At 42.4% G+C, this 13,840-nt stretch overlaps 1 protein-coding gene across 50 annotated transcripts in view; it reads left to right on the forward strand.

Moving 5' to 3' along the window:
• Window positions 1-1,200: 1,200 nt before the first annotated feature.
• LOC114645182 (NACHT, LRR and PYD domains-containing protein 3-like) overlaps window positions 1,201-13,840 on the forward strand; it is a 913,740-nt gene continuing 901,100 nt past the window's right edge. For 47 of the 50 annotated variants that reach the window (XR_007933951.1, XR_007933953.1, XR_007933955.1 and 44 more), the window contains exon 1: window positions 1,201-1,393. Coding sequence is in view for 45 of the 50 variants with exons in the window: in XM_051921718.1 (XP_051777678.1) it covers window positions 1,309-1,393 (85 nt within the window). In the remaining 5 variants the exon portion in view is untranslated. The remainder of the gene's footprint in view (window positions 1,394-13,840) is intronic. The other 3 variants (XR_007933954.1, XM_051921692.1, XM_051921707.1) reach the window with 1 other exon arrangement.

Below are 13,840 nucleotides of genomic sequence, written 5' to 3' on the forward strand. Positions count from 1 at the left end.
TTCACTGGGCTTGAGCTTTCTCGTTTCTCAGGTATACCCTCAATTCTTATATTATTTCTTCTGCACCCATCTTCCAAGGCTGCAAGTCTGTCTCCGAGTTTTTTGCATTTGGAATTCGCAGCTGCAGCTTTTTCATCATCGTTAGACGCCAATTGTTCTGCTGTTTCAACTCGAGCCGTGAATGCCTGCATAACATCATCCAGCTGATCTGTAACGTCATTAATCTGGTCGGCAAGTATTTTCAGTTTGGATCTATTTTCTTCGATATGTTCCTCTAATTTCTCCAACATGCTTTTAAAGTTCACATCAAAACGTTTAAATAGACGCTCAATGTTAGACTTCTTAAGCTCATTCATAAACTCATTCTTGTTATCCTTCTTAAGCTCATTTATGACCATAGCCATGGCAGTGGCCAGTGTAGCGATCATCTCTTTCAGTTCGAACAGTTCGTTTCGGATTTCGTGCTCCGCGAGTGGAAATGCAGCTCCTGTTACAGCAGGTGCTGCGGGCTCGCGATGAGTAGATGAGAGCACATCCTGCAGGGCCTTTTCTAGTCTCGAATGATCCTCAGAAATCGCCGATCCATCGCGACCTGTATCACTTGCACCTTCTATCCCATTTTCACTCTCGACTGGGGATGATACAATGGAGCGGGGTCCCAGGAAATCTGTGCATTCATCTGCCTGTTCCAGGTCAGTCTCTGAGAGGCCATACCTTGCACTCGGGCCGGATGTCTGTCCAGTTTTTGATGCAACTTTAAGTTTCTTTTCCGGTTCTTTCTGACTTTTCTACTTGTTACTCATGCTTGTATATTGTAGTGGAAGTTCCTTGGTCGGGTTAAATACAGGATACCTCTTAATAATATGAAATATGTGGGAAAATAAAGCCGCTGCTAGTGGAGCTCTGCTTCAGACGTCCATCTCCTATAACGGACGACACCAACTCCTCCACTGGAGAACCTTAAGGGGCGCCAGACTGATCAGAGAGGACACGGTCATTGAGCTGACATGTCACAAAAATGTTTTTTTGTTTTCGAGGTTCACAACTGGAGTTCAGCTCCTGAGTCTCTTGTTAAGTGTCTAAAAACTCAGATGTTTGTGGACCTTCAAATGGCGATCATGTCAAGTGTTCAAATAAGTCACACACACCTAAGTCTGCTGTCTTCCTATTCAGCTCTTCTTTTTATTTTAATTTTAATGTCTTCTCTGTATTGTTTCCACAGTCCTAGCATGCTGAGAGCTCACCTGAACTTTGGTGAAAGGAGCCTTTAGAAGAGACAATCAGTCATTTAAACCATAAAACCTAAAGATGAGTGAAGACGGCTTGTGTGAGAAGTTTGTGTCAATGATCTCCATTAAAGGAAGATCTGAGAAAGACATTGCTGCTCTGTCTGGTGAGTAAAACATGAAGACTTTCTCCTTGAATTTCAAAATCTTCATCCCAAACAGTTTAAAAGACACACACTTTATGCACAAAACCAAATTCCTTGTGTGTGTTTTTAATTTTTTTGGCATATTATTTACTTTGTGAATGTTCAGTGGGTGGACTACTGAATTATATCACTGTGTGTGGGAATCTTGCTGAGTTCACATTTGATTGTCACTGAGCAGAGCTTTTACAACTGCATAGGTGAATGTTGTTTAAATGTTCCATATGTGCTGTTAACAGTAAGTTCATGTCATATTAGTGTGCTCTTTTATTATCACTCTTTTACTTTCTGCTCTTGGTGCTTCTGCAGTGCTCCTTAAAAGACACACATGAAACACCACAACTTTCAGATGAGAGCGACCTTTAAAAACACAGCCCTTCACAGAGTAGGCGCCAGTGCAAGCGCAGCGTGATGCTGTCAAAGAGGGTCTGGAGTCGGGGGGCTTTGTTCTGCCTCTTTCTACAGGTAATCCACATAAGAAGAGCACAGCATACCAAGCAGGATTACTCAGACATTTTAAAGCACTCTCGTTCAGTTTTCTTTTCACCCGTTCTGTTTATTTTTGTGTTACCTGTCCATCACTCTTTTCTATAAAATAAGGGGCGACCTTTCTTAGTTTACAAATGAAGCAACTGAACTCACTACAAGAAATGCTGCACTGTAACGACTTTAAAGTATTGTTTACTGATCTTTAGGTTATCACAGTTCATTTTGAAGACATTTATTCAGAGCATCGTATAAAAAATATATAAATTGAATTGGAGTGTTTTTCATGAAACTGCTAAAAGTAGACTACAGTTACAGCCATAGCTAAATGAGAAATAAACACAAACAATAAACACAAAAACACACCTGCTATGAGTGTGGTGGGCCCGACTTCAGTCGAGTGTAATGTCTGACATTAGATGGTAAGCTAAACTCACTCTCAAAGATGTAACACAGCTGAAATAAAGATTTGTAAGTTACATTTTGAAAGCCTTCATTTGCATAACCTTAGTAAGTCACGGAGAGTTACAAAACCCTCTCATGATGTCAGTCAGGCAGTTTGACATCCCCAGTGACTCAGTCAGACTGCTCTGAGACTCACCCTGTTGTAGACCCAGACTCTTCTTTGTATTTGCGAGAGCTGACAATCAATGAACTCTCCTTCACAAGTAAAAGGCATACAATGAGACTGCAAGTAAAGAAGGAAGGAGATGCTTGTCTTATGCTTATCACACCAGCAGAGAACAGAGAAAACAAAATGAAAGGACTGAGATTACTACAGAACTTTCCATACTAAACATAAGGTATCCCATTATTGGCTTTCAGAATGTGGCACATGTCACTCGCAATACTTTGGAAATGAGAAATTGTGCTAAAATATATTTGAGTTGTGTATTTTGCCACGCCCTGCAATTTCCTGGTCAAGGTGATAAGATCCAACAATTGCAGTCGTTAGGTTTGACTTGTGTAGTGATCCCCAGCTTAAGACAAGGACTATTTTGGATATAGTGTGTGTTTGTGTGTGTGTAAATATATAATACACAATCAGTCATCATGGCGCTGCAGATGGCAGCCTCGGTGCCTCGTTCCTTGGTGCTTTCTCTGTTTTTGTTTGTTTGTTCCGTGATAAGATGTCCCCCTCTGATCACATACAGCAGAGAGGAACTCTTACACATCGGTCAATTCGCTGGTGAAATTTTTTCACCGTCTTTCACTCAAACAGAATACTTTACAGAACTTTTAGTCGGAGGAGCAGCCGCCCTTTACGGAATTAGAAGGAGACGCCGACGAGGGAAGCGAGCCGGAGCGCTTATTAAACTGCGCCACCGAGGATTTCGAACTGTGCTCCCTTCAATACACCTGGCGAACGTCCGCTCTTTGGCCAACAAGATGGACGAACTGCTACTGTTAAACAGAATAAACACGGACTTTTCCAGATTTGCCGTCCTGTACTTCACTGAAACCTGGCTTGGTGAGCACATCCCCGATAGCGCATTATACCTTCCGAGCTTCCAACTTCTCCGTGCGGACCGCGTCTTGGAGCTCTCGGGGAAAACGAAAGGAGGCGGAATCTGTTTCTACATAAACGAAGGTTGGTGTACAGATGTCACAGTACTAATCAAAACATGCAGCCCTCACTTAGAGTCTTTTTTCATTGACTGTAAACCGTTGTATTCACCGCGGGAGTTTTCCTCGTTTATTCTGGTTGGTGTTTACATTCCACCTCAGGCCTGTGTTAGTGAAGCATTACAACACCTGGCTGACCAGATAACTAACATGGAGCACAAACACCCGGACTCCCTGCTCATTGTTCTTGGTGATTTTAACAGAGCAAACCTCAGGCAAGAACTGCCAAAATTCAGTCAGCATATTAAGTGTCCTACCAGGGACAAAAACACACTGGACCACTGCTACACTACATTAAAGGATGCTTATTGCTCTGTCCCTCGTGCTGCCCTGGGACTCTCTGACCACTGTTTGGTTCATCTTCTCCCGACTTACAGGCAGAACTTAAGATCTGCAAAGCCTGTGGTGAAAACGGTGAAGAGATGGACCAACGAGGCAAAGCTGGAACTACAAGCCTGCTTTGACTGTACTGATTGGAGTGTTTTTGAGTCTGCAGCGACAGACCTGGATGAGCTTACTGACACTGACATCCTACGTCAGTTTTTGTGAGGATATGTGTGTGCCCATGAAAACTTTTCGCACATACAACAACAACAAACCCTGGTTTACTACAAAACTCAGGCAGCTTCGTCAGGCTAAGGAGAAGGCCTACAGAAGTGGGGACAGAATCCTGTATAATCAGGCCAGAAACACATTGACAAAGGAGATCAGAGTAGCAAAGAGGTGCTACACTGAAAAGCTGGAAAATAGGTTTACAGCCAACGACCCTGCATCAGTGTGGAGAGGTTTGAAAGACATCACCAACTACAGGAAACCATCCACCCATACTGAAGAGAACCATCAACTGGCCAACGAGCTGAATTTGTTCTACTGCAGGTTTGATAATCCCTCTTTCACACCTCTCACCCACGCCAATCAAAATACACTCCCAGCACTCACTACCAAGCCCCTGCCCCTCCCCACTGACACCATACCTGCACTCAGGATCTGTGAAGGGGACGTGAGTCAGCTCTTCAGGAGACAGAATATCAGGAAGGCACCAGGTCCAGATGGTGTGTCACCCTCCTGTCTAAAGTCTGTGCTGATCAGCTGGCCCCCATATTTACACAGATCTTCAACAGATCCCTGGAGCTATGTGAAGTTCCCTCCTGCCTTAAGCGTTCCACAATTATCCCGGTTCCAAAGAAAACCTCCATCGCAGGGTTAAATGACTACAGGCCAGTCGCCCTGACGTCTGTGGTCATGAAATCCTTTGAAAGACTGGTGTTGACCTACCTGAAGGACATTACAGACCCCCTGCTTGACCCCCTACAGTTTGCTTACTGAGCAAACAGGTCAGTGGATGATGCAATCAACATGGGACTGCACTACATCCTGCAACATCTCGACTCTCCAGGGACATATGCTAGGATCCTGTTTGTGGACTTCAGCTCGGCGTTCAACACTATCATTCCAGAAGTCCTCCACACCAAACTCACTTGGCTCACTGTACCAGCTCCCATCTCCCAGTGGATCAAAAACTTCCTGACAGATAGGAAGCAGCAAGTGAGACTGGGAAAAATCACATCCAGCACACGAACAGTCAGCACTGGCGCCCCCCAGGGATGTGTCCTCTCTCCTCTGCTCTTCTCCCTCTACACAAATGACTGCACCTCAAGAGACCCGTCTGTTAAAATCCTGAAGTTCGCAGATGATATGACAGTCATTGGCCTCATCAAGGACAGTGACGAGTCTGTATACAGACGAGAGGTCGAACAGCTGGCCCTCTGGTGCGGTCAAAACAACCTGGAGCTGAACAAGCTTAAAACTGTGGAGATGACAGTGGACTTCAAGAGGAGCCCCCCAGTGCTGCCCCCTCTCACACTACTCAACAGCATTGTGTCTGCTGTTGAAAACTTCAGGTTTCTGGGATCCACAATTTCCCAGGACCTAAAGTGGGAACTAAACATAAACACAATTGTTACAAAGGCCCAGCAGAGGTTGTACTTCCTGCTCCAGCTCACGAAGTTCAACCTGCCTCAGGAGCTGCTCATCCAATTTTACTCTGCAGTAATCCAGTCTGTTCTCTGTTCATCTATCACAGTCTGGTTTGGCTCAGCCACAAAACAGGACAGGAACAGACTTCAACGGACAGTCAGGATTGCAGAAAAAATCATTGGTGTTGATCTGCCCTCCATTCAAGACTTATACAGATCTCGAGTCAGGAAACGGGCAGAAAACATCACTGCAGACCCATCACACCCTGGTTACAACCTTTTTCAACTTCTTCCCTCTGGTAGGCGCTACAGAGCACTGTACGCCAAAACTACCAGACATGTGAACAGTTTCTTTCCTCAGGCCATCACTCTCATGAACACTTAAGTCAATCTCACAGCATCAGGGACAATACTAGGTAAAACCGGAGTCCAATTCCTTGTATGTGTACATATACTTGGCCAATAAAGCTGATTCTGATTCTGATATATATATATATATATATATATATATATATATATATATATATATATATATATATATATATATATATATATATATATAATATATTATTATCTGTCCAAAATATCTGTTTGTATGTGTGAAAAGGTTTGTAGACCACCGAGGTAATCCCGTATACTTGAAACAGTTGTCAGAATGCTACATGTATAGTATGGAAATGAGTTATAGAGGCTGCATACCAGTGTTGAAATGGAGAACTGGAGGGACTCACCTGGATGAAAGACCAGAAAGACACTGTGCACAACTAGAGTGGTGATGGGGGAAATGGGGTAGATGGGGTCTAGACAGCTAGTAGGTTATGGTCAGATATAAGCACAAGGGGAGTGCTCAAAACCATCTAGTCAACAGAATTATCAATGTCCGGCAGTTCAGAGCACCTTGTAGAGTAAGATGTCATCTCTGATACCTGACACCCTCAGCAGGACTGAAGACCCCCAGTGGGTATCCTTTAACTGAGCTACCAGAGAGAAGAGAAGAGTAATAACTGACAGATATACAACAACCTGTTCAGCTCTGTTACCATCCCAACAATGAAGCAGGAGACCACCCTGAGCAGATGGGTAAGCACCTGGCCAAACTGGGAGTGAATCCAATTGTCATTGTCACAAAAATGTTCAGTGGGTCTTGCATGTACTTCAAAATAAACAATAAAAGGTTAACAGAAGGTGAACGCTTTGGTTTGGAAGAACTGTTCAGAGTAGGAATAATTGAAAAGACCCACCGGTTCAGCTGTCCTGAATCCCCCCGTACACTACAGAAGGCAGTTGCCAAAGGTCCAAGGGGGTTAGGTTAAGAAAGTCATTGATGGTCATGATGAAGATGACTGTAGGACAAACTAGGATGTTATTCACCTTTAAAGGATAACTTCAATATTTTCAAGTCAAATTTATTTTTTCACAGTCATTGTGTATCTTAGTTTGCCACATGAAATTTCACTCTAAAGTGAATCATATTTAATAAACCTTAATAAATACGTAGCATGTTCTTGCCTTTTATAATGGAGGTGAAGAGTACTGGTATCCTAAAGTGAAAAAAAAGCCTTAAAACTTACTGAATACGTCCACATTGAAGTGGCAAAGGTTTCAGTTTAAACAAACGTGACTTTTCCATTTCTGAAGAATGATCGTCATAACACCCCACTATAGCCCTTTGGGGGTGCCTTGACAGTATGGGGTACCAGGCCCACTGTTGTGGGCTATTCTGTCCTTGTGAAATTGGAGTGAAACCTTGGTCTGCATTGTCGATAGTAAATCAGACTCAATCCTGGTGTGTGTGACTCCCCCAGGGCTGCCATTTGTCACTGAATTTAGTTCATAATTTTTATGGGCAGAATTTCTAGGTTCAGTCAAGGAGAGAATGGTGACCTCAGGATCACATCTCTGTTTTTTCAAGATGATGTGGTCCTGCTGGCTTCATCGTGATGTGGGGTTGCTTGCAGTCAAGTGTGAAGCGGTCAGGATGAGGATCAGCGTCTCCAAGTCTGAGGTCATGATTCTCAGCTGGAACAGGGTGGAGTGCCGTCTCCAGTAGGGGATGAGGTGCTGCCTCATGTGGAGGAGTTTAAGTATCTCAGGGTCTTGTTCACAAGTGAGTAAAGAAGTAAGAAGGAGATTGACAGGTGGATCAGAGTGGTGTCTGCAGTTATGTAGATGTTGTACCGGTGAGTCATATTGAAGAGAGATGTGAAAAGCAGAGCTCTCAGGAAACTGGTGGATCTACATTCCTGTCATTATCTCTGGTCACAAGCTTTACATAGTGAATGAAAAAACTAGACTGTGGATACAAATGGCAGAAGTTATTTTCTTTTGCAGAGTGTCTTGGCTCAGCTATAGAGAGAGGGTGAAGACATTTAGGAGGATCTCATAGTAGAACTGCTGTTCCTCCACATTCAAAAGAGCAGGTTGTGATGGTTCAGATATCTGATATCTCTGGCAGGGAGGGTGAGCTGGCATACAGGGACGAGGTGGAGTGGCTGTCAGAGTGGTGCAAATTCAATAACCTGCTCCTCAACACCACAAAAATGAAGGAGCTTGTTATTGACATTAGAAAAAACAAAACTGACATCCAGCCACTCATCATTGGCGGTGCCTGTGTGGAGAGGGTAATGGTGTTTAGGCTTCTGGGCTTTGAGCTGAAGGTTGACCTGACCTGGTACGCCAACACCAAGGATCTGCTGAAGAAGGCGCAGCAGAGACTGTATTTTGTGAGAATCCTCAGAAAGAACCATCTCCCCAAAAATCTGCTCCTTGCCTTTTATCACTGTTCCATCGAGAGTGTGTTCATGTACAGACTGTGTGTGTGGTACAGCAGCTGCACTTCCTCAGAAAGGAAAGCGCCCCGCAGGGATGTCAGGACAGCGGAGAGAACAATTGGCTGTACCCTCCCCACTCTGGAAGAAATCTGCACCTCCCGATGACGCAAAAAAGCAATAGACATTTCACAGGATTCATCACATCCCGGTCATTGCCTCTTCCGGCTTTTGCCATCGGGCAAGAGATACAGAGCTATGAAAACCAGGAGAAACCGCCTTAAAAACAGCTTTTATCCAAAATTGCAATCATATCCCTGAACTCAAATTAAACTGCTCCGTGTCATTCTCTAAATGTGCAATATAGACCTTAAGTCAACCAGTGCAATTTGTATATATTTGTAATGCACTCATTACTATTCTTTTGTTGTTTTTTAATTCTTATGCCTCACACTGAGTTGACACCAACTTCAATTTTGTTGTTCCTTTGTAAAAGTGACAATGACAATAAAGATTTATCTTATATAAGACTTTCATCGTATTTTATCCATCCATTATCCAACCCGCTGAATCTGAACACAGGGTCACGGGGGTCTGCTGGAGACAATCCCAGCCAACACAGGGCAGGGAACCAATCCCGGGCAGGGCACCTACCCACCATTGGGCACACACACACAGCACACACTAGGGCCAATTTAGAATCGCCAATCAACCTAACCTGCATGTCTTTGGACCGTGGGAGGAAACCCACGCAGGCACAAGGAGAACATGCAAACTCCACGCATGGAGGACCCGGGAAGCGAACCCAGGTCTCCTAACTGCGAGGCAGAAGTGCTACCACTGCGCCACCGTGCCGCCCATCGTATTTTATACACATAACAATACATTTGAACTGAACTCATTGAATTGAATTTCGTTTAAAAAAAATCAATATATTCCTGAAAGAGCGAAGCTCCATGCATATTACATCACTGTGATCTGTTAAGATGTGTTTTCTTTTTGCCTCTGGTTATTTTTGGTATTATATATACAGTATATATATATATATATATATATATATATATATATATATATATATATATATATATATATATATATATATATATAAATAAAGCTCAGGAATAAAAACTACTTATACGTGATTCATTTTCTCCCTTTGTGGATCTCCAGCTGCAAATATATATATATATATATATATATATATATATATATATATCCTCTTTAATAAAACCCCTGTGTGTGTCCAGTGTCCGTGTGTGTGTGTGTCTTCTGGTGAAGTGCGCATGCGCGGGTCACGGTGCGATGCTTCAAAGCAGATGTTCCAAAGTCTGCCTGACGTGTCACACGAGACAGAGAGGGCGGGACATATAAAATATCGCGCGGCAGATCCAATCGGATTTCAGTAAATGAGGTGAGACCTGAAACGGAAAACACGAAAAATCCAATTGGGTACTGAGACGCGGAGACCAGTTTCCCCATTGTTCTGCAAGTGTTCACTCTGAGGATGTCAGATTTGCGATTAAGAAGCTTGGCCCGGTCAAGTGTAAAGTACAAGTAGATTTATTTTCGCGCACATTACATCAGTTGCTGGTGAGAATCTGCTGATTGCCCACTGTTGTTAAACGCATATTACGGGCAGCAAAGCCAGTATTACTGTCAGAAAATTACAGGCATTTTATGGAAAAAATTTAATGAGGTAAAAGGTCCCTTGCCATTTAATATGGACTGTTCCTACTAATGTTTATGGACTACTGTTCTAATGTCTAGTATATATATATATATATATTCACGGCATTCGTAGTCTGTGTCACAATCTGATTGTATGGGTGGTTACCTACCAGGTAACGCTTGTGGTTGGCCAGCAAGTCTGCTAACATCCGCCATACAATCAGATTGTGACACAGACTACGAATGCTGTGAATGTAACTACCCCAATCTACATGCTGTCAAATAAACGAACCACACGCCGTGGCGCAACATTAGGGGCATCGCCTCTGGCGCTGACGTCCGAGGTTTGATTCCCGAGAGGGAGTGCAATGGTGTGTGTACACCTGATGAGCCCAGAATTAGGTGTACATTATTTGACAGTAAACTATTTCAACCATATATATATAGATAGATATAGAGATAGAGATATATACAGTGCATCCGGAAAGTATTCACAGCGCATCACTTTTTCCACATTTTGTTATGTTACAGCCTTATTCCAAAATGGATTAAATTCATTTTTTTCCCACAATTCTACACACAACACCCCATAATGACAATAAGAAAAAAGTTTACATGAGATTTTTGCAAATTTATTAAAAATAAAAAAATTGAGAAAGCACATGCACATAAGTATTCACAGCCTTTGCTGTGAAGCTCCAAATTGAGCTCCGGTCCATCCTGTTTCCCCTGATCATCCTTGAGATGTTTCTTCAGCTTCATTGGAGTCCACCTGTGGTAAATTCAGTTGACTGGACCTGATTTGGAAAGGCACACACCTGTTTATAGAAGGTCCCACAGTTGACAGTTCATGTCAGAGCACAAACCAAGCATGAAGTCAAAGGAATTGTCTGTAGACCTCCAAGATAGGATTGTCTCGAGGCACAAATCTGGGGAAGGTTACAGAAAAATTTCTGCTGCTTAGAAGATCCCAATGAGCACAGTGGCCTCCATTATCCGTAAGTGGAAGAAGTTCGAAACCACCAGGACTCTTCATAGAACTGGCCAGCCATCTAAACTGAGAAGGGCCTTAGTCAGGACATCTACATGATGAATCTGAAAACACGAGAGAGAGAGAGACAGAGACCCCATTTGACTCCTGAACACCTTTACCTTTAAATGCTCTTCTGGTTTATTACTAATGTAAATTTGTACCAGTAAAAGGCAAGAGAGACAGGCTTATTAGTGCCCTTTAGTCCCTCGTTTGTAGGATTCATTAAGCCAACTGTTCAGACAACAACAAGACAACTTTAAAAATCACCTGATATACAAAAGAGGCACTGCAGCCAGTTGTCTAAAGAACGGGGGGCTTGTTCTTCAAGAAGTCCAAACTTATTATGAAAATTATCCACAAAAGCCAACTCTTCCAATTGTGCCTCATCTTCACCATTGCTGTGTGTACATTTTGATTGGCTGAGAGAAGACGTGAAAAATAGGACGCCAAGCAGATTGGATGCATCAACATCACATGACATTGAATTGCCACTCACCTCAATCTTCAAACTTGGGAAAGCCGACCAGCAGAACTTCAGTAATCAGATATAAACTGACAGGCAGATCCTGTGGAAGTCGATATTTCAGTTTATTTTGTCTGTTGCTCTTCATGGACTGCAGGCTCAGAGTGCTGTAACAAGTTCACACGTTAAACACAATTACAAACTTCACAAACTCATAATGCACACACATACACTGATGAAAGTGTTGGAGTGTTAAAGTTGGGAAAAAAAAACATTTACTGCTGGAGCAGAAGTTGGTTGTGATGTGCACCAGTAGCTCTACTCCACTGTAGGACACATTGGCATCGTCCTATTTGGCTTGGCATTCTGTGGCACACAAGGCCTGATAATTCATCAGAATAAGAAGAGGAGCAGAAAGCCGACTGCACTACCACCACCTGAACAGTAAAATGAAGGGCAAAACTGTAGCTCTACTAACATTGTAGTCATTTGAGTCATCTGAGAATGAAGACATAATTTAAGGATGAACTGACATGTCTGTGGAGATGCCTTCACACAACAAAGGAATCAAAAAGGACATTCATGGTTTAGGCTTGAAATCCCAAATTGAACTCTCGCTAAATTTGATGAGCAAATAAAGCACCAGGGGCCTCATGTATAAACGGTGCGTACGCACAGAAATGTTGCGTACGAATGTTTCCACGCTCAAATCGTGATGTATAAAACCTAAACTTGGCATAAAGCCACGCACATTTCCACGGTAACTCATACCTTGGCATACGCAGTTTCTCCGCTCGGTTTTGCAGACTGGCGGCACCCAGCATCAAAGCAGTGCTACTGTTCCTGTGTGCTCATCCTTTCTTTCTTAGCTCCACATTCCTGACACGGCTTTATAAATACACTGAAATTAACTGCATATTGTTTATTAGTGTAATGCATCTGATTGTAATTAACCTGCAGCAATATAATGGGCCAGGGAATAGCCATAGTATTCCAAATACCATAACTGCTTTAGCGTTGTTACGCTCACTGCATCTTGTTCTTCTTTTTGCTGCTCCCGTTAAGGGTTGCCACTGCGGATCATCTTTTTCCATATTACTCTCACTGCACCACTCGGAGTATTTATATCACTGTATCTGAGTGGGGAATCACAGCAGCAGCTGATCGGAAAGAGAATTATCAGTATACAGTTTCAAGTACACACTACCTCAACCACGGCAAAAAGCGTCAAAGCCTTTCCTGTACGGACCTCGCGTTTCAGAAACAGTTTCATCCCAAGAACTCTAAACACACCCAATCAGTCCATCAAGTTCTCCTTATAGAACTGTTTGGACTTATAAGTACAATTACCCCACTGTAAACTTCCACTACAGTTATAATATTGCACAACCTGCGCTACTTTATAAAGCGCGTATGATGACAATATCATTTTTAAGATGAAATGCAGCAAAATATGTTGCTTATAGTATACAGATAAAACTTTAACTTCATTTAAATAATCTGCATTGTTAATAATTAAACATGTGAGGACACGGTGCCGCAGCGTATAGCTGGTTCACGGATAGCTCCTGCCTTGCGTTGTATTCTTGCTGGTGCTGACACGACACTGGAAGGATAGACAGATAGAATAATTAAACATGTACTACGAAGATATTTCAATGTTCCTTAAAAGTTTTGAAGAATCTGCGTTCTAAGCTTACAGATAGCTTAACGTCTATTACAGAGCTGATTGTGTGGCGATTGGGTATTTGGAGAAAAAAGTACGTTTGAAAGAGACAGTACTTCTGTAATAAATTATTTAATTGAAGGTCACTCATGGCGCAGCAAGCCTCTTGCGTGAGATATGAACAATCACTGCGCCACCGTGTTCCCATGTTTAATAACATGCTTTCATTACTATCATCATGAAAAAGATATCACATATACATCTCAGTATTTTAATTATTCAGAGAGCTGTAATAGATTCTGTGTCCTGTCGGAGAAAGAGAAAGAACAGAAGCACGTAGTGATTCACACACATAGAGCACATAGAAGATCAAACACAGAACAAAGCATTTAACGTGCTTCTTCAGAAACTAGTAAAATAAACGATTTTAAGATGAAGTTTATGATGTTCTACTTTAATGGCAAAATAAACTACGTGATTAAAGTGGAAATTTCGAGATTAAAATTGACATTTCATGCTTTTTTCCCCACTGTGTGCCTATTTGTTTTGTCTGTATCCTAATACGCTTTCATATGACACTCAGACGGTGGACTATGACTCGCCTTTTCACAGTGACTTTGATATGTGATTTCTTTTTTATTTCGGGCATTGTGCGACTTTGTGAATTTGATCTTTCGAGTTTTTCCGACACTCTGTTACTCGATCAACTTCCTTTTGTTGATTAT

Source organism: Erpetoichthys calabaricus, assembly GCF_900747795.2.
Source record: "Erpetoichthys calabaricus chromosome 1 unlocalized genomic scaffold, fErpCal1.3 SUPER_1_unloc_22, whole genome shotgun sequence".
Classification (NCBI taxonomy): Eukaryota; Metazoa; Chordata; class Cladistia; order Polypteriformes; family Polypteridae; genus Erpetoichthys; species Erpetoichthys calabaricus.